Raw genomic sequence first — 27,973 nt, forward strand, 5'->3', positions numbered from 1 at the left:
AAGTTACAAGCTTTTGAGAAACGGGCCCCAGTAGCTACATACATATACCTACGCCAATGCACCAAAGTTACTAACTATTATAAAAACATGGCGTCCGTTGGCACAACCGTTCCTGTTTTGCGCCTATCTAGCTTCCTACCTAGTTTCAACTTGACACAGTTTCATGCCGCGGCTTACAGTAACTACATACAGTCGGTAACAATAATTTTAAATTATCTATAAGCGAGGTTTAGACTAGCAAGAACTAGCATGCAATTTAAGTTACATTGCCGACTACTAAAGTAAACTGTATTCAAAAGTTTGATCAGATACCGCAATGTAACGAAAATTGCATGCAAGTTCTTTCTAGTCTAAACCTCGCAATAGATTTTGTTATAAAATTCGACATGTGTCATCATGCCTATTATATGGCGGCGCGGCGGTTAGGTTCGTGTCACTCTTAACTTTGTAGATGTTGACGATGATTACAGCTACACATTAAACTAGCCATTGTATACCTTATGTATCAGTAATAAGGTGTGCGAATGGTTATATAAATGTGTCCACACGTGAGACAAAAAACGATCTGTGGCGACGTGGGTGGTCCCGCCCCCATTCCTTTATAATTTGCTTTTTTAACACACATTTTTGATAGAGTCCGGTAATCGCTACACCTTATAAAACAAAGTCCCCCCGCCGCGTATCTCTGTTTGTAATTTTTATTTGTATATTCGCGATAAACTCAAAACCTAGTTAACTGATTTTAATGCGGTTTTCACCTATCAATAGAGTGATTCTTGAGGAATGTTTAGGTGTATAATTTGTTAACCCGTGCGAAGCTGGGGCGGGTAGCTAGTTGTAAGTACAATATTGAGATATGGAACGCCATGCTTACTAAAAGCAGCGAAAAAAATAGAGGTCACGGAATTCAATTTCAGTACAATTTCGTACCTTGTCACAGTGACAATAGTATGAGGTCCCTTGCAACTTTCATATTGATTGTCACTGTGACAAGGTACGAAATGGTACTGAAATTAAATTCCTTGACTGTTTTGCTAAGTCACCAAGTTTTATATCAAAAAAGTCGTCAATTGTGACGTTTTCAATCAAAGGTAAGTACCACATTGTCGCTTACCATAAGGACAAAAATTGCTTGTATCTTTATACGAAAAACCTGTCAGAGCGTCCTAATGGCAAGCGACTATGGTACCTTTTGCTTGAAAACGACACATTTATTCACTTTCTTCCTAGAAATATAATTTCCTATCCCACGCAGTTCCTGCCACTTTTATTTTTTTCTATTTTTCTCCGACAATAATTTTCTTTGCCTTCAGAACTCCATTATAAACATCCAGCCTCGTTATAACTGAAATTAAAACCACTATTCTTACAGATTTATATTGTTAAACCGCAGCATCGCTTTGCCCGTCTTCTGCTTAAGGGCGTCCGCTAACTCGCTGCCCCAATATAATAGGGTTCTATGTTACATTTTCAAGATAGTTGAAATTCGACTTAATGTCACTATGATAAAGTTCAAATTTCAGTTCGATAAAAGTGAAACATAGAACCATGTAATATTGGGCCAGCGCTTATGCACGGAGCGGGTGTGCGAGTAAACGAAAAACCGGCCAAGTGCAGTCGGACTCGCGCACCGAGGGTTCCGTACTTTTTAGTATTTGTTGTTATAGCAACAGAATACATCATCTGTGAAAATTTCAACTGTCTAGCTATCACGGATCATGAGTTACAGCCTGGTGACAGACAGACAGACGGACAGCGGAGTCTTAGTAATAGGGTCCCGTTTTTACCCTTTGGGTACGGAACCCTAAAAAACAGATTGTATTTTCCATCCTTAGTATATTTTGCTAGGTAAATCCATACTGAGCAACATTTACTATGGGACCGAACCCGAAATCGCAGTAAAAAAAAGCGCTGTTTCATACATTTCCGCAGAACAAATGTCGGTGCTTTCTATAGTACCTATAGTAAAAGTTGTAGGTACTAAATAGGCCAAGATAATTCTGCAGCGATCTTGATGGCACACGCAGTTCAAGTGTTATTTTAACCGTACCATCAAACTTTATGAAATTATCACGTATAAATAACACTTGCACTGCGTGTGCTATCTATAAAAATCGTTGCAAGACTTATCTTGGTCTAACTCTATTCACCTGGCAAAATTCGTTTTTTTTCGATTTTTTGAAAGAATTGGAAGCGAAAAACAATTTCCATACAAATTTTTGAATGCTAGGAGCATTCACTCTTATTATCTATACAAAATCAATTCCCATTTCACTTGGTCCCTCACTACACATGCTATGCATGGCTATGGTAAATATACATTAATTTGTGTAAAAATATTTTCTGCAATGTCAATATTTAAGGAAAATGGAAACTACGTTTGTGTTGAGCGGACGTCCCCTTTCCTCTAACGCTTGTAAATAGCTCAGTCAGTATTGACACGGTACGGTCAAGGGCTTGCCGCTTAAATTATGAATTGACTATTATTGACGTCATTCACTATTAGTAGCAACGATCGATACTTAGAAATGCAGTGGGATATTGATATGTTAGCAGTTAACACATACGTAATATGTAGTAGGTACTTAATTGGGCACGGACACTGTCCAGCCCGTCTCTAATGGATTAGTCTAGATTCTAGATGAGAAGTTTGCTGGACTGTGAATGTGCTCTTTCATATGCACTGCGCACAAAAACTCTCCGGCTCTGTGCGAGCCCTAACGGCCCGGCCACGACATCGCGCGGCGGCGGCAGCGGCGAGTGGCGGCCATAGGTGGGAACGAAAGGTCCGATCGCTGTGTCTCGCTCCAACCTATGGCCGTCGCTCGCCGCTGCCGCCGCGATGTCGTGGCCGGACCGTAAGACTGTTGAACTCGCTATTGTCATAATAAGGGCACCAGAAAGTGATATTTTTGCAACTTCTCGGGCGAATGTATGTCGGACACGTCTGGCGTACTATGAAACTCTTGATGTTACTTGAAATTGTTTTATTTTCTGTCACTTCTTGTATATAATTTTTCTTTTTTTTTTCATTAATTTGTATAGTGCATTAGTTTTGCTATAGCAGCATAACAACGCTGTACAAATTTTGTATGTAACATTAAATAAATGTGATATTTTCTATAAAAAGGGACCTAATTGTCGATGGCGCTTACGCCATTATTAACGATGCTCCGGTATAAATACAATGCCGCGCGACGCTGTGCGGTGTAAGCGCCATCGACAATAAGGTCCCTTTTCATAGAAAATATCTCAAATATGTGACGTTTTCAACTAAAAGGTACCACATTGTCGCTTGTCGATAAGGTTGATTTCTAATTGAAGCTATATGGAAATAGCGCCTTACTGACAAGCGACAATAGTACCCTTTTGGTTGAAAATGGCACATATGTTGAGCAGACGAAGCGAAGCCGAAGCATTTCTACTCGGGTGAAGGAACACATAGCTGATGTCAAGCACCGTTGACCAAAATCTGCAGTCTGAGAACATGTCACGAATCATGGATCTTCCAATCACTCAATAAAGTTTCATAAGCCTCTGGTTCTTGCCAAGGAGAAGCGATACGTCAGAACTATACTTTGAACAAAACCGGCCAACTGCGAGTCGGGCTCGCGCACGAAGGGTTCATTTCATTTCATTTATTTCATGCAAAAACCATGGTTATTAAAGGTGTTACATAGAGGTTTGGTACATGGTAACATTTCAAGGGCGTAGCCTGTCTTAAAAACTAGTTAAAGCTAAAGAATTAATTTATATAAAGCAAGATATGTTTAAATTGGTACTTTCAGTGGAAATATAATAATAATCATATCGTAGTAAATATATAACATTGGTGAATTATCGTCAAGAAATAAATTTTATAATTATAGCAAATTAGAATGTTAATAATTAAATACTAAAAAATATATAGTTATAGTTAAATGTCAAGTCGTTAGAATTAGAATTATATAGTTATATTGTCATCAAAGTACTCAGTTACGCATAAAAACTGCACCATTACGCATAAAAACTGCAAAAAAACCCATTTGTTGTATGAGAGCCCCACTTAAATATTTATTTTATTCTGTTTTTAGTATTTGTTGTTATAGCGGCAACAGAAATACATCATATGTGAAAATTTCAACTGTCAACTATCACGGTTCGTGAGTTCAGCTTGGTGACAGACGGACAGACAGACAGACAGACAAACAGACAGACAAAGCGAAGTCTTAGTAATAGGGTCCCGTTTTTACTTTTTGGGTACGGAACCCTAAAAACGTATCGTATAGGATGAATACAGGTATACAGAGTTACTGCCTTTCAACTTTGAGTAGCATGTGAGATACGAGATTTTTTCAAAGTAGTGCCGATATGTATTCCCAGAAAGTTGCGCGAGGCCATTGAGATTAAGAAATATCCGAACTTTAATAGGGAAGATGGCTTTTCTCTACCAGCAGCTTGGGATCCAGTAGTCCGTCTAGTTAACACATTCAGTGCCAGTGACTCCCCAGGGGAGTTGGCTTTTCGTAGGCGCTTCCCTCTACAAAGCGGGAAAATGCTGGGATCGGCTACGAGCGTAGCGCTACGAAAACGTTGGCAGTGAATGTGTTAATAAAGGAACAAGCAAAGACACTTTTAATATTGTGGACATTTTGGTAATAGTAATAGTGATACTTAAATAAGTTTTTGGGTAAAATTACATTTTTGGTACAAGCTTTTATCTCTGACTGTACTTTTCTTTCCACATACAACTAATACTCGTCGAGACAATTCTAAAAACCCCAAACACAATTAGGTTGCGTTGTTTTATCACAGAGTTCCTATGGCCACCTCTTGTATCCATCATCAGATCAGCTCGATGGTACCATAATATTGCATTGCCATCCGATTTACATATGTATGCAAATTTTCAGCTTCATTGGAAACCGGGAACTGGGTGAAATGTTACTTGCACAACCCGACTCACCTAGGTTTTACCGTATTTCGGGCTTTTACAGTAACATAAAAACCCTTTCAATCTTACCCCAACGCATCTTGCGTTGGGATAAGATTGAAAGGGTTTTTCATGAGGGGTAAGACAAAAAATCGTCCGTATGCCGAAGCATTACGAGTGACATTTCATCTTACCCCGCATGAAAAACCCTTTTAATCTTATCCCAACGCACCTTATATGATTTTTTTTAAACGCCATATGAATATGACCCATGTTCTTTCACTGATATGTGTTAAAATTGTTAAATATTAAACGGTGTCGCCAACGCCATCTACCCGGTGACCCGAGTATAGGCCAAAGGTGTGGCGCCATTCCGAGGCACGTTTTATCCTTAGACTTTACTTGTCTCATATGGAGTTACATATATCTTTGCTATATCTGTATATCGTCGCCTGGTACAAGCTTTGCCGAGTTTGGGGCAAGATCGATCTGTGTAAGATTGTCCACAAAAAATGTGCTCTTGTTTAATCTGTGGTCCCAGTAACGGCAGTAACAGAAATGAAATGGAAACATGAAAACATTTTCGTTTCATAATACTTATTTCCTTGGTTACTATATACGTATCGAATTTCTTTCTTGGCTGTTTTCTGGCTTCTTTATTTTATTGTAAGGACTTTGTTGTTTAATAACAAAGGCTGCCCTTAAGAGTCCTCGGCCGAATTTCACTTTCCCATACAAACGGAGTTCCGTTCTCATTTTAAAACTACGTGTTGGATTGTAATGAAACTTTGCGCATACATGAGGTATATCTAGGTCTGTAATTAGTTTATATAGCTCCAGTTTATAAAACAAACGAAATAGAGCAAAAAAAGTTTTGTATGAACAACTTAAATTCGCTGTATTTATTTAACTATGGCATCTAAAGCACCATAAACTAATTACAGACATAGATTTACCTTTTTCTATTGTAAGTACAAAGTTTCAGAGCAAACTAGCTACTCGTTTTAAAATGAGAGCGTAACTACGTTTGTATGGAGATTACTGGGGACCCTTAAACTTTAGAAAAATATATTGATTTTGTTATTAATTTAGTTTCAAATATGTTTGTTATAATGATGTGTAATTTTTATTCATTATTTTAAATATTGTGTCACACTCCATGCATCCCACGCTCATGGCCCCGACGGAACCCAACAGCCAAGCTAGCACCATGCTGAGTCGGGACCATTTCGTGGCTTATACATTATGTGTTGTTCGCTTGCTTTTATCTGCTTTAAATCAAGATGAGGACCCAAATAATTAGTTGTCATCGTTACACCGTTTAATATAAAAAACTATAAAAAGTTTAATTTCCGCCCGCCATGTCTCCTTTCTCTCTCTTACGCAATAGTGACATAATCTCAAAATCTGGAAAGGTGACATCGGAGCATTCACTTTGTAGCCGAGATTCTCTCAAATTAACGTTTATTAGCCTTCTATTATTATTCTTGACTTAATCACAATTAGAATACGCCTATGTCTTTGTAATAAGTACTAATAAGGATATGGTATACCAAATGTCAGTTATTGCGATGGATTTAGATGAAGAAATGTATACATATTTATTAACTCGACGTACTAAAGACGAATTTAGGGTGGGTCAGGGTTAGAAAGGATGACTATCAATAATAGTTATCTTGATAATTATCGTGATTTTAATGCCTGATAATTATCGATATGATAATAACCTAAAATTTACGAAATATAATTAGATTGAAATTTCAATGCTTAATCCAAAAAAATAAGCAATATTAGGTCAGTTTTTAATTTGTACATAGAAAAAAATGCCCCAATCATTATTTTTTACTATCAAAGAATTCAAAGATAATAAATATAGCAATAGCGCCATATGGATGTTGGCACCACTGGTAGAATTATCGCGATAACTATTAAAGACTTTAATTATCTGGATAATTTCGAACATTGGGGTAGGTACGTATAGCCCTCGTTTCCAATAAACTGCAAGTTTGATATCGGTGTTTAGTTAGTTTCCAATGCGCTCTGTGACGTTCAAAGGCCGACGAGGAAGCTCCGTATATGCGTATTGATTTCAGTCCCTTTTGACGACTGTGACGCTCAAAGGCAGACAAGGACGCTCCATGCGATTGGTTTCAGTCCTTTTATTGCAGTTACTATACTCAAATATCCATGCTTTAGAAGTCGCAAGAGATTGGAATGCCTGGAAATATGCCATCCGGAATGAAGTCACGGCCCTCAGCACTGAGGCACAGAATAAGTAATAGTATTATCATACAGAACGGCCAAGCACCGCCCCGCCCCGACTCTAATTACCTCGCCCCGCGGCAGCACATTGACGGCCGTTTGCCGGCCGCTCAGTACTGTTTTTTAGCAACTTACACTATGACGCATAACGCATGTACAGACGTGCCGTTCACACATATAAACGCAAGTGATTTTTGATGTATAGCGTGTCCGCCTTGTGACTGAGGAGAACGAAGCAAGGAGGAGGACAAATACTCAAAGAGCGCTGGTGTCCTAGTGGTAAGAGCGTGCAACTTTCAATCCGGAGATAAATTATGTATTGGGTAATGTCACAAGGCGGACACGCTATACATCAAAAATCACTTGCGTTTCTATGTGTGAACGGCACGTCTGTACACGCGTCATCATAGTGTGTGTAAGTTTCTTAAAAATAGTACTGAGCGGCCGGCAAACGGTCGTCAATCTGCTGTCGCGGGGCGAGGTAATTCGAGGCGGTGCCGGTGCGTGGCCGTTCTGTATGATAATAATATTACTTATTCTGTGGTAATGTACAAATGTACGGGCGGGGTATATTTATGGAGAAGGGATAACTTTCAGTGATATGTGTCTAACAAGTGTCAGATATATGGACCGTTTTACGAAGTCCAAAAAGTACCGAGAACTTCCGTCGCTGATGTAGTTAACCAGTCTCTACTTCAGGGGTTCCCAAACGTTTTTTAGGCACGTCCCCCTGCTGCCTATAATGAAATTCCCACGCCCCCCTTCGTACCTAAATACTCTAGTTTTCAAAATCAAACAAGTTTAATTCCCGAGGCTCCGCGCCCCCCTTCAAATGTGGTAGGGGGGCGCACGCCCCCCACTTTGAAAACCCCTGCTCTACTTGGACAATGTAGATACTTAATATCCTTAGTTTCTTTTGTACTTATCTACTGCTAATTACCTTATTCAGTTTTGGTCATTAACAACGCATTGTCACACAAATATATAATTATTTCTCGTCGTGACACACTTCTACGTGCTAAAACAAAAAGTCAGTCTCCATATCATTTTAAATCGAGATCGTTTACGTTAAAGCTTATACAAAAACGAATCTTATTTAAACATGAATAGGTTTGAATATTCCTTAGACGGACGTACAGTCGCCATCAGATATATCGGAGCGGCCGAGGTGCTCAAAAATATCTGAACACGCACACTAACGCCTTGACAATAGAAGCGTGTTCAGATATTTGGGAGCGCCTCGGCCGCTCCGATATATCTGATGGCGACAGTACAAATGTGATAGCTAAAATGTGCACTCGAATGTTAACCTTAGTATTATAAGTATAGGTATCAAATTGATGTGAAGTAATGTACAGATGTGATCTAAATCGGGGTATGGCGCTTTTTTCGTCCTCTCCCGCACATGCTGGGTATAAAGATAATGATTACTCACACGGTTCATACAAAAAATAACTAATTAGTATAATACTGCCGACTTTCATACTGGCTTCTCAATATGTGCATGATTTTCAATCGATTTCCAAATTGAAGGAGCATCAGAATACTTTTTAATGTTTTTTTCTACTCCCGTACTTTTATTTGTCATTTAAAGGATCGTGCACACATCTTTAAAACCCTACCTTATAGTTGTCAAGACAAGTCTTTAGTCTATTCCCCAAAAACTCATTTTGCATACACGCAGTATCTTTTTGGCACTTTTCGATACTTCGTGTAATGACCACTTAAAAAATATTTTATGAAATAGGAACTGTTGGTGTTGTGTTGTAAGCCCAGTAACAGTGTATAGTAACTGTAAATTTAGTTAAGATATTTATTGTCACTAACATAGTTTTTTTAAGTTTTATTGTAAGTACCATAGAGTAACTTATACTAGAGCGGTACTGTCATAGTAAATTTTGTAACCCCAGTCAATTCACTGCCATCTGTCGACATACTCTAAAACTAAAAATGAAGATTTATAAAAATACGTTAAACAGTATTTAAATATGGATAAATGATTTTTTTATTTGCATTAATTATTTTTATATGATTTTGACCCATGTTCTTTCACTGATATGCGTTAAAATTATAAATAACAAACGAAACCGTCAACGCCCTCTATACGAGAGTAGGCCAAAACTAGTGGCGCCATCTGATCGAGAATCAAATTTTCGTGATTTTCGAGGCACGTTTTTTCCTTAGACTGTATCCATCTATTACGGAGTTATATATATCTTTGTAAGTACTAACATTTTATTAGCCATGAGCTCGAAATAAACGATAATTTAATTTAATTTAATTGTTGCCAACCTTATTTTAAATGTCAAAAAAGTGAATAATAGACATGTTTTTTTTTAATCCTCCAACAGAACTGTCTCAGATTATACTATTTAAAGTAAGTAGATACGGTAGGTAGAAGTCCACTAGATATATGACAGAAAAATATTTGTTTTTACAATTTTATTTCAAAGTATTGTATTTCTTGGTCGTAGAAAAAAAGTATTATATGCAAAAAATACTCGTGCTGTCTTTATTAACAATTTTCGGCTTCGCCTCAAATTGTTACTCACGCCACTCGCCTTTTATGACCTCTCTTAAACAACGGTTGCATAAAATACTACATCGTAAGTGTGTTTACGTTATCAATATTATGTGGTTACTGTTCGTAAACACGTCGTGAACCATCATCAATCAAATTAACATGTATTGTATTAGTGCGCCACTCAATCTGCACCTGTACATACTCGTATTGTACCTATGTAATTCGCGATCAATACCTATTGTTGCATTTACTGTGTCCGTCCTGCGATAGTATATATCTAAACTAAACTATAAAGGGGCCCACTGAATATCACTCCGCCGGACGATATCGGCCTGTCAGTTAGAACAAAAATTTGACAGTTCCGAACAACTGACAGGCCGATATCTTCCGGCGGACTGATAGTCAGTGGGCCCCTTTAGGAACATATCATATGTTAAGGTGGCAGTAGGTTAAGAGAATGCGCTTTTTTAGATCACAACACGGTTGACAAAATTTTAATTAGCAATATTGAGGCCTTTCTCTAGGGACTTCAGCGATTCGAATCCTCAGTGTTTGACTTTCGCTCTTGGCCGGGTTTATTTAGTATATTACATCAGAACTCCTTCATCCAACTGAACCGATTTGGTCAATTATTTTGTTGTTTGAAAATATTTAGATCCAAGTTGGTCCCATTTATGTCAAAATCCAGTTCTGATGATAGGATCCATGAGTTGAGGGAACTTCTCAAATTTTAAAGGCATAAATGTAGCGATTTTTGTATTTTCACCAACAAACCAAGCATTGGCATTCAAAAAAAGTGCCATTTGTTAGGGAGGGAACAGAGCCGGATTACTAAAACTATAATCGTAAAACTAAATCCTTGCCTTGAAAGGGCTTGTAAGCGCACGCGGGCACTGGGCGGACACGCTATACCTACATCAAGAATCACTTGCGTTTCTATGTGTGAACGGCACGCCTGTACTCTGTACACGCGGCATGCGTCATAGTGTGAGTAAGTTGCTTAAAAAAATAGTACTGAGCGGCCGGCAAACGGCCGTCAATCTGCTGTCGCGGGGCGAGGTAATTCGACTCGGGGCGGGGCGGTGCGTGGCCGTTCTGTATGATAATACTATTATTTACTCTGTGACGCGGGTGCCATTGTAGGTAAAATCCGTCGCACGCATCCGCGACAGTTAACGTTGCTCATACTTTTTTGTTTAACCAGCTCACCCGCTCCGTGCATCCGCGCCCTAATTATATTGAATGCACCGGAACAATATTCACGAGATTATATAATTTGAACGGTAAAATCGTAGAGGTATCGAAAGCGTAGGATGTGCAATTCACAAGGCCGTAGGTTTTAAATGGCGTATAATATCATCATTGTATCATTAAATATAGTTCGCTCAAGAATTTAAAGGCAGCGAAATCAGGGACTAGTGTATGTATGTATGTATGTAAACACTTTATTGCACATAAGACAGGTTAAGATACACAATTACACAGAAGGTATACAATGTACAAAGGCGAACTTATCCCTGTAAGGGATCTCTTCCAGTCAACCTTTGAGAAACTGAGAGTAGACAATTAAAAAAAATGACTAGCGTTGGCAGGAACTCGAGACTTTTGAGCAGGGACCCGTCCACCTCTTACCAGAAAAAAAGCCTTTAATTGCTTAGTCGTTTATCAAACAGCCACAACTATTTCCTTTTCTTTTGAATTGATATCCCATTAATTTTACTTAGATCTAGGAAAGGGTTTTCCCTCACAGGGTTACTGCTACAAATGTAAGGGTATTCCTTTCCTAAGTCTAAGATTTATGACACCTGTGTGCCGACACCGCGCTAGACACCTAGGCGTTCACTTTAAACGTAAATTTGCAATATTGATCCTATTTTTACGATTACAATAATGAAAATAGCATAAGCGTTGTTAGGGATACTCCTGCAAGAGGTTGCCTTTAAGAAAGGGTTTTTACTTTTTAAGCGCTTAGAAACGGATATCAGACATTCGATAAGACAAATGCTTATCCATTTGAAATAGCGCTTTAAAAGCCAAATGAAAAGGGTTGAGGGCGCATCGGCTTTGGTAAGCAAAGCTTTACGTAAAACCCCTTCCAAACCCTTCAAATAGGATACCGAACCGGTCCTTCTTTTTAGTCTATAAAGAGTTTTTGAGTGACTCACGAGTAGTTTTTTCAATGTGGAAATTTAAAAAATTTCCGACGGCACATCAGTATCTAGTCGTGTTATGACTTAACTTTTTATCAGGCCGGCGTCAGGAAAGTAGGTTTGTAGGCTTTATTATTCTAATGTAAATAGCATTGCAGTTATAGAAAGAGGTCGCTCGTAGATAAATTTAACCCGGATCCGATCCAAGTGGGACGATCAATGCTTGGAATTAGGTACCAAGGGAAGACACTGCCTACATTTTATACTAGTAAAGGTTTGGTTTTGCTCTATTTTCCGAAACTTCGGTCGGATATTACCGAAAATACAGTTTAACCCGAATGTATCTTTAGTTTTTTTGGCTAAATCGAATTTTCGACCGAAACCAAAACCGAAACTACGGTCGGGCACTAACAGCTAGATTATGCAGGTGTGTTCTTCAGATCTCTCTGGCAGATGCGCGTAGTCGGACACTACGCCATTGTCTACTATTAAGGTCCGACCAGCCCAAGACGAATCGTATTGTCAATCGTACTGATGATGTTCAAAATTGTAACTGAAAATGTTTGTAAAACAGTCTGTTAGTACTTATAAACCAGCCTGAACCGATTTTCTCTGGTATTCCAGAAGCGCTGCTCCAGAGCCGTCCGCTGCCTCACATCCCGGACCTGCCGGATGGCGAGACCGCTCCCGCCACCCCGCAGCCCCTCGACACCGCCAACAGGTATGACTGAGACGGGGAGATACCACGGCGCGGGTGCGAGCAAGAGGTGCTGCTTCATAGCGGACCGCTGCCTCACATCCCGGACCTGCCGGACAGCGAGACCGCTCCCGCCACCGTCCGTGCATATCTCTGACCGTATTGGAGGAGCAACATCTCTATAATTATAATCTGACGCTATAAACAGCCTACAACGTCAATCAGAGCCCAAAGACTAAGGATCCGGTGCAGCGTCCATGTTAAACACATGCGAGTGTCTTCAATATACGGAGCTTCAAAGGCCTTGGACGCTCGCCACTAAGGCCGTAGACTAAGTGTAAGGCCTTAGTGGATGAGTGGACGCTCGAAGCGGAGCGTTCAGCGGGGCGTGCAGCGTGGCGTCGGGCTCACAAGTGATTTGAGCAGCGTGCACTAAGGCCTCTCCTATACGTTTGCATTTGTTTAACATGCACCTTGCACGCCCAACTCGAGCGTCCACTCAGGCCTTACACTAAGACCCAGTTAGGTCGCGGACTTGACACAAGCGGCGCGCGGCACGACGAACAGCAAATCCAGGCCCTTTATACATTGCGCTCGACCAAAACGAGTATGAACGGCCTAGGTTTTCCGCTCGCCGCGCCGCTTGCATCCAGTCTGCGCCCTGGGGCCTGTTTATCAAAAGCTTGTGGGTTGTAATACAAGTGGAAGTCCCTTTCTAACAAAAGCTGTCAAAAAGGGACTTCCACCTGTATTACAAGCTACAAGCTTTTGATAAACGGGCTCCTTATGTAATTCCAAATGTTGTAGACCAAAAGTTGTTTACTTAGTTTAAAGAGTTTACTCGAGCTTTGCTTTATACAGCAACCTTTTTTGTCTTCGCGAACCTCAAAAGTCCAATATTAAAGCAGTAACTTAAGAGCACACACTAGTGTGTGTAGACACTGCAATATAGCGGGAGCGCGGGATTATATTAAAATGAAGAATTCGCTACGAGCTCCTATTGTAAAAGATTGAAAAATTGCTTTTGGTAAAGGTGCGCTGTAGTTGCATAATTCGCATAGCGTTGGCAAATTGAATAAGCTTGGTTGTACGAATATTAATATATGTTAGAGATTTTATTATCCATTCATCCCATTTTATTTGGCCTTCGCCATGTTGAGGATTTTCTGTGGCACTAATTTATTTTACTGGCATGGAGACTCTTTGACAACAGACGTTGAAAGTCAACTCACAACAATAATTTCGCAACTACAAAACAACTTTATTATAAAAGTGCAAAAAAAAAATCTGATGCAAAAATAGTTATTTGTGCAACAAGAGAGGAAAGTTGGTTTTTCTTGCGAGTGTTTATTTTGAGTCCCGAGAAAGCGAAAGATTCTATAATTGAATCACGAGCGAAGCGAGTGATCCTAAGGTAGAATCTTGAGCGTTGCGAGGGACTCAAAAACACGAGATGTAAAATAACTTTGCTCTCGTGTTGCACACATAATTTTTCACCTCAGTAGTGAGAACATATTAAAGGTTAAAATGTATTTCGAATTACACAGAAAAAAAAGAATTATAATATGTACGATACGATAAGATACGATACGATACGAGATACGTACGGTACCGCACCGCACCGCACCGTAGTATGAAGTTCATGGCCTTCACTAAATTAAAAAGCTACATTGTTTCACTCCCTGGAGTGAGGAAAGTCGCACTTTCCTCACTCCAGGGAGTGACGAAAGTAGGCTTGTTCGAGCTGCTGAGGTGAAAAATGATAAATACATTAAAACATTTATATCAATAAAAGAACGAAGGATTACGTAGTATTACAATAAACAATGTTTTTAAATTAGTGGTTGACTTGACCGGTACTGACATTTTATTTAACTATAACATGACGTACGCACATTTTTGTCATAACTGCCATAATTAAGTAAGCTGATTGTAGCGACACTATCTTAAGGCCAAATATAAACTTTAGTCGTCAACACGGAATTCTTTCCTCCACCACTCTTTGCTGTCCCAAACAAAACCAAATCACGTTGCAGATGCCCTTAACATTAAATTTTTATTTACTGAATTAATGTTTCATCTTGTCTTTTCAGATGGACCTCCAAAGAGAACCTTCTCGCGCACCACGAGGAGGACGATCCGCAGCTGTTCGTCGCCCTCTACGACTTCCAAGCTGGCGGGGAGAACCAGCTCAGCTTGAAGAAAGGTAATCCTTGCTACTGGTCTTCCACATTGACAGGGAAAGGGAAACTATAGGACCATTCGCCGTTCGCCGTCTAGCTTATAGGGTCATTAAAAAAAAGTTCAATTGGTAGCTTTCTACATTGTAGTTGTTGAGAAACCCTGTCCAAAGATTCCAAAGAACCATATGAGGACCTACAGCAAACTTTCAGGGTGGGAACAAACAGCTCAAGAAAGGTAACCGATACTATTTAGTGTACCCTTACAGATGGACCTTCAAAGAGAATCTCCTTGCTGACCACGAGGAGGACGATCCCCAGCTGTTCGTCGCCCTCTACATCTCAACTACAGGTCTTCTGCCCGCATTGACAGGGAACGGGAAACTTTACCATTAGCCTTCGTCCTCTAGGTTCCAATGTAAGAAGAACCAGGTCAGCTTAGGCAAGAAAGATCACTGTCCTCCATGACCAAAGACTGGCTATTCGCTCCAGCATAGGCAGTAGCAGCACATTCTCAAGGGTAAGTTGCACGCCTGCTGCTCCCAGATTCTCATCTAAGAAGAAATTATCACACCCCAGACCAACAGTTTACCCTCAACTTCCAAGCTGAAGTGGAGAACCAACACGGCCTGAAGACCTGTACATGCTTCCGATTATCACTAATGGTATCAAGACCTTGAAGCGATATAAACCATGACTAACAGCAGACAACCAACCCAAGTATAATTTGCAACTATGGATGTTAATTATAGTAATGGTATGATTGGCTGTGCGTTAATGTGGATGATCATATTGATTTATCGGCAACACTAGATTATGTACATTCCACAGCTGGGTTCTCGATCAAGAGGGATTCAGTCCCCGCACTATCCCAATGCGAATCGATGATTTCATGCACTCCTTTTAATTTCTTCGCAGATGTATTCTGTTTACGATGTTTTATGAACATGATATTTCTTTCATAAATTGCCAGAACCTCATAGGTAAGAGAGCAATAGCAATCAGCTGTTCTAGCCATAATCAGATGGTTTATTTTTTTGTTTTTTAGGTTACTTATTTAGGGTGGTGTTCCACTAAGCACCATCACCAGTTTACGTGGGACTTATTGTCTGGTCTAGCCCTAGAATATGCCATCTTTTTAGCTTCGGTATGTAGTCTTGTTCGTTTAACAGGTTTCTCGCTAATTCGTTACAGTGGTTTAGAAGTCTTGTACTTTTTGCAGTATTCGTTTACCTCTTGTTGTAAGGGCCCCACTGACTATCAGTCCGCCGGACGATATCGGCCTGTCAGTTGTTCGGAACTGTCAAATTTTTGTTCTAACTAACAGGCCGATATCGTCCGGCGGACTGATAGTCAGTGGGCCCCTTTATAGTTGGTATTTCTGTGTATTCATGTATTTCACTATTTCTAACCAATAATGGTGCACACGTGATCAATCTTAGGGCTTTGTTTAGGAATCTTTGAAGTATATCTAGGTTTGAGTTGCTGGCTGGTCCCCACAGCTGTATTCCATATGTGATGCTGATCATACAAGATACAATTTGACCATTAATGATAATGACGCATTAATTCTGGAATATTGTTCCTTTTCCCTATTATACAATTACTTTCCTTGTGTAACTATAGTTGCCTATGTGATATAAATTTGTGTAAATATTTTTTTCCAAACAAAAGCAATACAAAGCTTTTAATTGCTTTTTGCATATTTCAAAGGTAATCAGAGCGAAATTTATTTATGACAGTTATGACACATTGCAACTAATGGCGTATGTTATGGCAATAGTTTAAGTATTTGTGGCAATCTTGTATAATTTAAATATACATAATAGGATGCATTAATTTGATTAAAAGAATACAATTTCCAGATTGAAATTTGTTCTAGAAGTATTGCGTGATCGTGCCAATTGTTTTGGGATTTCAAAGTTGGCCCCAAATTAAGTAATTTTCAGTGTGACTGAACATGGATTATAATACCTGTATACTCTAACAATTAGGGTTGTATTTCGAGTTTTTACCAATCAATGTATGAGTAAGTAAACGCACTAAAACAACCTGTGGGCGTAGCCAAGTTAACGCAGCGTACTACGTAGGCGAACAACACGCGGATGCGGCGCGGTGTGAATCAATCCTTTGATACCTATAGAAGTGTCCTACGTGGGCGATCTGGTTGCGAACGCGAACGCCGTGGGCCCGCCGCGCCGCGCCGCTTCGCTTCGCGTTCGCGAGTTGTTCGCTTACGTAAGACGCAGCGTAACAATCGTTCTTCCTTAACGCCAATAAAAATTGTATCGGGATTACTGATGAGAATCAAAATTCACGTGATCATTTCCAAACATTATTTACTTTTCTATTAGCGTTAAGTCCCCAGCAAGCTCGGTTCTCTTGTTCATACAAACGTGGTTACGCTCTCATTTTAAAACGACTAGCTAGATTGCTCTGAAACTTTGTACTTACAATAGGATAAGGTATATCTATTCCTGTAATTAGTTTATGTAGCCTCAGATACCACAGTTAAAAAAATACAGTGAATTTAAGTTTTTCATACAAAAACTTGTTTTTGAGATTATAGAGAGATAACTTATTACAGGACTTAGATATACCTCATGTTTGTGCAAAGTTTCATTACAATCCAACACGTAGTTTTAAAATGAAAACGAATCTCCGTTTGTATTCGGCCGTGCTTGCTTGGGACTCCGATTACACTCACATTCCACAGTTACCCGTAAGGCCAATAATTTTTATAGAAAATTTGTGTGTGACAATGGACGGTCAAGGATTGTGATTTCTGTGCCACGTCGTACAATCAGCACCCAATAGATAGTGACAATCAAATTGGCCAATTATATTGTAACACACCTTTTTACCATAGAAATAAGAATGTGTTCCGATATATTTGGCTACTTTGTCAGTCGCTATCGACACGGCGGACACGCTATACATCAAATATCACTTGCGTTTCTATGCGTGAACGGCACGTCTGTACACGCGGCATGGGTCATAGTGTGCTGAGTAAGTTGCTTAAAAACAGTACTGAGCGGTCGGCAAACGGCCGTCAATCTGCTGTCGCGGGGCGAGGTCGTTCGAGTCGGGGCGGGGCGGTGCGTGGCCGTTCTGTATGATAATACTATTACTTATTCTGTGCTATCGATTTGACTGTACCTTGTCGTATCAATGTGAAGACTTACGGGCCTAGCCAAGGTGATAATCGCTTGCTATACGCTCTACGACAACGAAACGTTTTGTGTCTCTTTATCACTCTTCCATATTAGTGCGACAGTGACCGTTGCGTTTCGTTCATAGTCATTCATATTGATAGTCACTGTGGCAAGGTACTAAGTTGCACAGAAATCAAATACCTTGACTGTATATTTATTTGTATGGTGCAAATACTGTGTGATTAATGATTCTTTTTTCAATTAATGCATCCTAAAGACGGGGAGAAACCCCTTGGACGAACGAGGCTGCTCGCCCTCAAAAAAGGTAAAAACTACCCCCGGAATCCCACATTTAGCTTTCACCCCTAAAATTAAATAGCACGAATTATAATCAAAGGCATTATAAACTGAAATGAAATAGATATCATATACAGATGTATATCATAATTGTTTTCCATCGTATTTTCTCGGAAACGTTCGTATTTGACATGCTACTTCAGATACCCTCAGTACTCTTTGTACAGTCACCATCAGATATATCGGAGCGGCCGAGGTGCTAGCCTGCTCCGATATATCTGATGGCGACTGTACCGAGACTGACTGAAATAGCAAGACACGTTCGTACGTTTCCGTGAAAATACGATGGAAAATAATTATCGAGGGGCCGACGCCGGAAAACACAAATCAAAATATTTAGTAAAAATAATTTGATCTGTTCATAAGTTGCAAAGCATTAGTAGTTTGTTAACCAATGGATGAGATTATGCCTTTCACCCGAGTTAAACACTCTACTTTTCATTTCGAATACGAGGAAATTTAAATGCATGTGTTTTCTTAGACATGACTAAGTATACATTTTTATAATATTTCTTTGAGGGTACTTTCAATTAACAATTTAGGCAAAAGAATCGTTATTTATGGAATGGGGAGTTAAACAACGAGTGAGTTAAATCGTAAAATTTACTTAAAAGACTTATTTTTAATTGGTATTTACCTTTGAAACTAAAAGTTTATAGCACATTTTAGTCTTTCAGGAATACACAATTTAACTCTTTAGGGTTCCTCGTGAGCACGTTGTATACCTTTACTTGAGTGTAAATTACTATTATCATTATTATAACAATACTCGTAGTCTGAACTTGTTGTGTATTATGTTGGTCTTTTGTCAAGTAACGTAACGTAATATTTTGATAAAGTTTCAAAACATGGCCACCCACGTTTGTTATTATTTTTACTTTCAATAAAAACATGATCTAATAACTAGCGCTGAACTCAGGCAGTTAATGAGCTCACACAGTGCTTTCTAATAGAAGGCATTGTTTTGTGACAGATTATGTACAGTTGAACCCGCTTATAATGACATCAAACGGACAAATACGTCATACTAAGCGGATGTCATATGAAGCATAGTTGATTAACTTCTTATTTTTGTTAATTTTTCCAAATTTATCTCAAATTCCTTTGTGAGAGATGAGTTTTATTAACCTTGTACTATATATCAACTTGTCACCGAGAATCAAAACTAAAATAACTTAAACGCCACGCACGCACCAAACGTTCTCGCAGGGAAAAACGTGGGGACGGCCACGAAAACTACCGAATGTGTTAGTATAACCGGACATAATATCATGAAAATATATAGAGATAAGACATAATTCCAAGCGATTTGTCACTATAAGGCCTATGAGCGAAGTCATCTTATCCGATTTTGTCACAAAGAATTTTATATAAAAACCCAACGTCGCACAGTAATTACGTCATAGTAAGCGGTTGGTGAGTATAAGCGGAGTCATAATAAACGGATTCCACTGTGTATGTATATTTCATACATAATGGCCACTCTCCACCCTGGCTCCAATACAATTAGAATTCGAGTTTACTCTAAGCTAACTTCACCGACTTCAATAGGACAAAGTAAGGAGGACACCATCACCGCCATAAGTAATCCTACCACTGCATAATACACTACACTACACATATACTATATTTTCATACAAATTTGATGTTAATGATGACATTGACACACTTTTTCATTGCAAAAGCTTGGTCCGACTCAATTCACTGACTGAATCTTAGTTCGGTTCGCCGTGATTCGATTTGTAAATTTCAAGTAAATAAAATATAATTTTTCGTTAAATATTTACTTTCCTTTACCTTAGTTATAACAAAAATGAAAATAACTAATCATTATAGTACAGTCGACGTCAAAAATATGTTTACATTTTTCGCCTTATTACAAAGGAGTAAGGTGCAAAAGTGTAAACATATCTTTGACCTCGACTGTACATGATTATGTCGCCATGATTATACCAAAATATATTCATCTGACTTTATCAATTTATAACTTCGATGATGTCAGAACTTGAGTGACACATAGGTACTCAAATTAATGTCCACATTCACAAAATGGGCAGGTAAATCCGTTATGCTTGGTATTGTGTTACAAATAATTTCCGTTCGCCAAAACGAATGGCGCCTTTGAAATTCATTGGAGCGTAGCTATCACAGATCAGGGGGCTTTCGACTGTTCCCGATGGCAGGCCAGTGCGGGTGAGTCGTGGCCTCAGACCAGAAAGTTATTGAATGCGTTAGGGATGTAAAACCCAAGAAAATATGACGCCGAGGTACGGTGCCAAATTATGTTTTGTGGTAACAGAATTGTCAAAGAGTAACTGCATATAAGTTGGACAGAAGAATCTGCTAACGAAGAGCTATCGCAAGTTGCTGACTTTCAGATAAATCGAACTCAGTCTGTAAAACCACTGATTTAAACCACATTACAACCGTCTGAAAATATACCTATTAATTTCATTTTGTGTACCAATTATTTTCACAATACCACACTACTTATAGCCACAGAAAAAGTAATAGTATTGTCATACAGAACGGCCACGCACCGCCCCGCCCCGATTCGAATGACCTCGCCCCGCGACAGCAGATTGACGGCCGTTTGCCGGCCGCTCAGTACTGTTTTCAAGCAACTTACACTATGACGCATGACGCGTGTACAGACGTGCCGTTCACACATAGAAACGCAAGTGATTATTGATGTATGGCGTGTCCGCCCTGTGCTATAACCTCGTAAAATCCCAAGGTTATTTCTACATTTTTGAACTTGGTGTAGATTTTTTTTATTTAATTTTTTATTACAAAGTGCTTGCCTTGACCGCAATCTCACCTGATGGTAAGTGCCGATGCAGTCTAGGATGGATCATGCTTACCTAAAAGATGTCTATTCACTCTTGATTTAAAAAATCCAAGTTATAGTGGACTGGGAATATATTTGCAGGAAGTGAATTCCACTCCTTAGCCGTTCGCATGATAAAGCTGGATGCATAGCGCTTAATACGAATCAGTGGCAGAGTAACGACGTAAGGGTGAAACGCAAGTCCGCGTCTAGTCCCACGGTGACAGAATGGAGATGGGGGGATTAAATTATGTAATCCCATCGCACACTCCCCGAAATGTATCCTGTAGAACACCGATAAACAAGCTACCTTTCTACGGTGTTCAAGGCTCTGCAGTCTAGCCTCTACTAATCCCGCATCTCCAATAAGCTTCCTAGCGCGTTTGTCTATGGAATCTAAGGCGGCTAACTGATATTTGGCGGACCCATCCCAAAGGTGGCTGCAGTACTCCATACACGACCGGACTTGAGCTACGTAAAGCTGAAGAAGCTGCCCCGGTGTGAAGTACCGCTTGACCTTAGAGAGGACGCCCAATCGTCTAGCTGCAAATTTGGCCAGAGATTCAATATACGCCCCAAAGCTCAGGTTAGACGAGATACTCGTGCCAAGTAGCTGAAGATGGTTGCATATCGGTACGGATACATCCCGGAAAGTAGGAGTCAGGCCGAAAGGACTCCGTTTCGCAGAGAACAGACACGCCTGCGTTTTGGTTGCGTTGAATTTGACCAGGTTAGCGTCGCTCCAATCGGACACTGTCTTAAGTGTCAAATTCAGACGGTCCTCCATACTTTTGTACTTGTACAAGGTAAAGGCTGCGTTTTGACCAGATATTTATGTTGCGAGGGATTTGTTATTAATTATTACCAATAGAATCACTGCACGCTGAGCGAGAAAAACAAATGAAGTGAATGATAAACACATCTCTCGCAACGCACCCGCACATCTCTGGCGGTCTAGCATAAGTTGCGTTCTCGCGCGCGAGTCCATACTTGAAGTCGCGCTAGATGTATAGTCGCGCGCGAGAACGCAACTTATGCTAGACCGCCTGGTCGAAACGCAGCCAAAGAGGTAAAAACATGGTGTTCTGAACTTAAATAGGTTCGAGGCGATTGCTCTGTTCGCATATCGCAATAGGAATTACATAGGGCATGCATAAATTGTTATATTTAAAGTGCGAGTTGCGTATTTATGTACTGAAATGGCATGGGAAACAATAGTACATTGTGCAACATGGGGCGTAAGTTAAATATTGCAAATGAGAGTATAGTTAAATCGTGACGGCTTGCCGGAGCGATTTATAGATTCGAGTTTGCAATATTATTACGCCCCGAATTACAGACAATGTTATTCATCACACTTGCGATACAAAAAATTGTCAATTATAATACTAGAAACTTCATAACTCCCTAGGGAAAACGCTTTTTCTATAGTTCCCGCTAAGCCTGCGTGCAATTTCAAATTTACTGAGCGAGTGTGATGAAAAGCTATTTAATGCTCAGTCATCCATTTTGTGCCACCACTGGCGAAACGTCAACCGATTTTACTATGCCACCATAGAACTATGTCATAATGAATCAATTTGTTTATCTTCAATGACAGTGTTTATTGGGTATTGTTTGTCATATATAGTTAAAGCGACAAGGTTCTGTAGTGGCCTAGGAATCAAATTGGTTGACTGACATTATGTCGACCCTGCGTCATTGCTAACTTACCACACTTGTATCAGGGTGAATCAACTATTTCTTGTTGTTATTGTGTCCCGTCAGCCAGGGGACAATATTAGCACAGTGTGTTAGACGGAATGTTTTATAACGATCCACAAACGTTATTAGTGGTAGCTCAGTGGAAAGGAATATCTACCACAAAAATGCATGTTTGGTTATTTTAATTACAATAAAATCGGGGTTTAAAGAGTGACCCAGGAGAACGTAACCATGGCAACGAGTGACAAGAAAAAGTTTATTCACCCATCACAAAATTCACCATTTGTCCCTCAGGCGAACAAGTCCGCATAATGAGCTACAACGCTTCGGGCGAGTGGTGTGAGGCGCACACGCTGAGCGGCGCGCTGGGTTGGGTGCCAAGTAACTACGTCACACCCGTCAACTCGCTAGAGAAGCACTCCTGGTACCACGGGCCGATTTCGCGGAACGCCGCCGAGTATCTGCTCTCGTCGGGTATCAACGGCAGTTTCCTGGTGAGTAATAGTGTCACAAAATGTAACAGTTTTGAATGATTCACGGTTAGTTTCACTAGACTTATCTTATCTTATCTTATCTGGTTGATAGTCGTTTCAACCTGAAGCGCGAGTGGTCACAGTCGTGGAACTCATTGATGGCGGGGAAGCTGGGTTCCGAAATAATTCCAGGTGACATAATTAAAGGGGCTGACCTCCCAAGACGGCATTGGTGCAACCTCAACAGACTTCGCACTGGCCACGGTCGCTGTGCTTACTATAAACACCGCTGTGGATGGGTGGAATCCCCGGCTTGTAGTTGTGGCGAGGCTGCACAAACTATCAAACATATAATAGAAGATTGTCCCATAACGAGCTATGCCAATGGACCTCCTGAAGACCTGATCGTCCTTAGCGACGAGGCCATCGAGTGGCTAATTGGACTAAATTTGTATCTATAACTGTTTTACTAAGCCATACGATTAAATAAATCTTATCTTATGGTTATCGGGGGCCCTTGCGAATACACTTCGACCCATAGGGATCTTTTGTGCAGTTACCCCCTAGGAAAAATCCGTCTGCTACTCGAGAGCTTTTCCCACCATCTCCATTTGCTGGATGATGGAGCTCATTCACTAGATTTACATTGACCGGGATAAAGACCGTGATTACCTTTTGTATTGTTTTTGAGCTCCCGATATTACAGTCTGTAAGGTAATCACGGTTTCATCATCATCATATCAGCCCTTTATCGCCCACTGCTGAGCATAGGCCTCTCTCAGTACGCCACTTGTCCCGGCCCAGAGCTAATCTCATCCAGAAGTGACCCGCAATCTTCCGGATGTCGTCCACCCAACGAGCCAACGGACGCCAGGGGCTTCTTTCATTTACGGTCTATATCCCGGTCAATATAAGTCCACAGAATGTAATTTTCGAGCAAAGGGGTCATTTTTGGATCTTTGATATCTTGCGTTGGGGTCAGGGTTTTGGTAGAAGAGATTGGCCGCAGGCTCTTATTTATATTTGGTACAAGGTAGCTTCAGTAACTTCAGCTTCTTTTAATTCTGAGTCACACTTACTCGTAGTGTGTCTAAATAGCATGCATTTATTTCAAGGTCGAAATAGTGACCACGCTCATATTATGTATTTCCTGTTTCCGAAAGTTATGAACCTTTCTGCTACAGTTTTGTCTATCTGCCTGTTTGACTCATTCATACGAGTATGTAATCCGTGGGTGGATTACCCCCTAAATAAAATGCGTTGTTTCCATTGACGTATAATAAATGCAATATTCTCAATTATATATATGTATGGTTGTTTCAGGTCCGCGAATCGGAGTCGAGTCCGGGCCAGAGGAGCATATCGCTGAGGTACGAGGGCCGAGTGTACCACTACAGGATCAACGAAGATTCCGACGGAAAGGTACACTTTACCACTCATCTTTAATAATAAATCTCATCTTTTATGTATCTTTCATCTCTGAGTCGAGTCCGTGCCAGGGGAGCATATCGCTGCGATACGAGGGCCGAGTGTACCACTACAGGATCAACGAAGATTCCGACGAAAAGGTACCTTTCCGATTTAACACAGGTTTTTTCTATCAGAAACGTCGAACAAAAATTGCTAGGGAGGTTTGAACTCTCTTCACTTACATAACATTAATATACGCTTTACGAAACTACGATTGGTTTACCAATGAATGATCGGGAATATCCGCGGTTTATACCATGGAAACAACACGACGAACGAATAATTGCCGCATTGGCAGATGGTCTTATTGTTCGGCTCCTCTCCATAATGGCCCAGCGTAGGCCAGTCCAAGGACTCTTAAGGGACGCAGCATTGCGGTGGAATGACATAGCAATATCACTTACTCCCGCTAACGCATAAATGCGTCCCTTGGACTGGCCTACGCTGCGCCATCGTGTAGAGGAACCATTCGATAAGACTACATCAGCACGACTAGCGCTTCTTGCTTCATCTAGCATTTCTTCATATATCTTTCCGTTCGGAAGACTGCGGGTCACTTCTGGATGAGAATGGCCCAGGACTGGGATAAGAGGCCTATGCTCAGCAGTGGGCGATAATAGGCATAGTATAAACAGGGCAAAGTATGTTATCTTCATACAAACGCACCGCGCGCGACTTGTATGTGTGCGCCATAGTATCTATGCGTCGCCGCACGCACACTCAGACAAAGTCTCGACTGGCGCACTGAGAAACGGGTCGAGATTTTGTCTGAGTCTGCGTGCGGCGACGCATAGATACTTATGGCGCACACATACAAGTCGCGCGCGGTGCGTTGTATGAAGATAACATACTTTGCCCTGTTTATTATATGATAAAAGGCTGATATGATGATGATGATAATCATTCCCTTATTTCCAGGTGTACGTGACATCGGAGTCCAAATTCGGCACACTAGCCGAACTAGTCCACCACCATTCCGTTCTCGGGGACGGACTTATCACCCAACTTCTCTACCCGGCTCCGAAGCGCAACAAGCCCACTGTGTTCCCTCTCGCCCCGCCTGATCAGTGGGAGATCGACCGCACAGATATAGTGATGAAGCACAAGCTAGGTAAAATCAACCTTATGTACTGGGAATATGGTCAACAACTGCTGTAACAAGCCTACCGTTTCCCCTCGTCCTCGCACCGACATCGTGATGAAACTGATGAAGCACAAGCTAGGTAAAATCAACCTTATGTACTGGGAATATGGTCCACAACTGCTGTAACAAGCCTACCGATCCCCCTGGTCCTCGCACCGACATCGTGATGAAGCACAAGCTAGGTAAAATCAACCTTATGTACTGGGAATATAGGCCACAACTGCTGTAACAAGCCTACCGTTCCCCCTCGTCCTCGCACCGACATCGTGATGAACCACAAGCTAGGTAAAATTAACCTTATGTACTGGGAATATGGCCCACAACTGCTGTAGCAAGCCTACCGTTCCCCCTCGTCCTCGCACCGACATCGTGATGAAGCACAAGTTAGGTAAACTCAACCTTACGTACTGGGAATACGGTCCACAATTAGCCTCATGCATGAAGTTTATATTTGAACGAAATATGTTTTATTCGGATGTTTGTTACCGTTATATCATGTTACAAATGCATTTCCGTTTTTAAATTACCATTTAATTACTTAAAATTATAAATAAAAAGTACAAAAATTTGCCCGCGAAAAGCTAGTGAGCGAAACGCCACGTGACGTCACGCGTTCGACAGATTAGTGTCATTAGTAGCAAACGTCAGTTGGGCCGCCCAACGTGTGACGTCATCACGCTCTGTCGAATTCGCGCCAAAAATTATGAGCGTTTCAACCGCTCAAAAATTTTCAACATTTTAAATATTTTTTAATAAAATAATGTTAAGGTATACAAAAGTATTTTTATCATTTCCGGTGTTCCAACGATATAAATTATGAATCCAAAAATAAAAATAAATTCATGCATGGAGCTATTAGCTTTAGCCGGCGCAACAAGCCTAGTGTCCCCCCTCGCCCCGCCCGGCCAGTGGGAGATCCGCACCGACGTGATGAAGCACGATCTAGGTAACATCAACCTTAAGTCTTCGCAGTAAGGTTTAGTTTAGATTGATAATTTAAGTCACACGTCGTTGAATACACGCGTGGGTTAATCAATGATAGGGTTGGTTGACTACGCTTAGAATTATCTTGAAAATAAATAGAGTGAAGGACAATAACAAAAACTGGCAAAAAAGAGTAGAAATTAAAAAGTGGCAACACTGTAGTGTCGTCCCTTTCAAATCAAACTAAGAAAAACGAGACACTTGTTACAACTTTTTAATTTTTTTTTGTTAATGTTGCAACTGGTTTTAGGAGGTGGACAGTATGGCGACGTCTACGAGGCTGGTTGGAAGAAGTTTAACATTACGGTAAGTGTGTAATTTATTTCTTCTTACATTATTCTTTCTATAACCCATACGTGCTGTAACCATCATATTCCATGCTAAAATTCGGCCTGGATTCTTGTTATACACAGACAAGCCTTTATTATACAAAATCCGGCCAAGTGCGAGTCGGACTCGCGCACCGAGGGTTCCGTACTTTTTAGTATTTGTTGTTATAGCGGCAACAGAAATACATCATCTTCTACATTCATCTTCAGAAATAAAATTTCAACTGTCTAGCTATCACGGTTCATAAGATACAGCCTGGTGACAGACAGACAGACGGACAGCGGTGTCTTAGTAATAGGGTCCCGTTTTTACCCTTTGGGTACGGAACCCTAAAAAAACTAAAAAATTTACTATTCGGCTATAGCTACTGAGCTATCAATCGACAAACAAGTAAAAAATTTACATTCAAAAGTTGATTATATTGATGCGCCAAATACTTTTAAAAACACTTTTAAAATTCTAAATCAACAGTATTTATTTATTGTCAATCTTCCTAGGTCGCCGTTAAAACCCTTAAAGACGACACGATGGCCCTAAAAGACTTCCTTGAAGAGGCCGCCATCATGAAAGAAATGCGACACCGGAACCTAGTCAAACTCCTCGGCGTGTGCACAAGAGAACCACCCTTCTACATCATCACCGAGTTCATGTCTCGAGGGAATCTGCTGGATTACTTGAGGAACGGCAACCGGCAGCAGATCGACGCGGTGGTGCTCATGTACATGGCCACGCAGATCGCCGAAGGCATGAGCTATTTGGAGAGCAGAAGCTTCATACACAGGTAAGTCATTTGTATTTGGT

The 27,973-nt window shown here is 40.5% G+C and overlaps 1 protein-coding gene across 1 annotated transcript in view; it reads left to right on the forward strand.

Annotated features, from left to right (window-relative positions):
• The window catches only part of LOC134754577 (tyrosine-protein kinase Abl), a 93,756-nt gene that overhangs the window by 20,152 nt on the left and 45,631 nt on the right, over positions 1 to 27,973 (forward strand). The window contains exons 2-8 of the mRNA XM_063690894.1: positions 12,473 to 12,569; positions 14,639 to 14,751; positions 23,066 to 23,265; positions 24,568 to 24,666; positions 25,633 to 25,825; positions 27,093 to 27,148; positions 27,670 to 27,953. Coding sequence (XP_063546964.1) covers positions 12,473 to 12,569; positions 14,639 to 14,751; positions 23,066 to 23,265; positions 24,568 to 24,666; positions 25,633 to 25,825; positions 27,093 to 27,148; positions 27,670 to 27,953 — 1,042 coding nt within the window. The remainder of the gene's footprint in view (positions 1 to 12,472; positions 12,570 to 14,638; positions 14,752 to 23,065; positions 23,266 to 24,567; positions 24,667 to 25,632; positions 25,826 to 27,092; positions 27,149 to 27,669; positions 27,954 to 27,973) is intronic.

The sequence above is a fragment of the Cydia strobilella genome, chromosome Z (genome assembly GCF_947568885.1).
Source record: "Cydia strobilella chromosome Z, ilCydStro3.1, whole genome shotgun sequence".
Taxonomy (NCBI): Eukaryota; Metazoa; Arthropoda; class Insecta; order Lepidoptera; family Tortricidae; genus Cydia; species Cydia strobilella.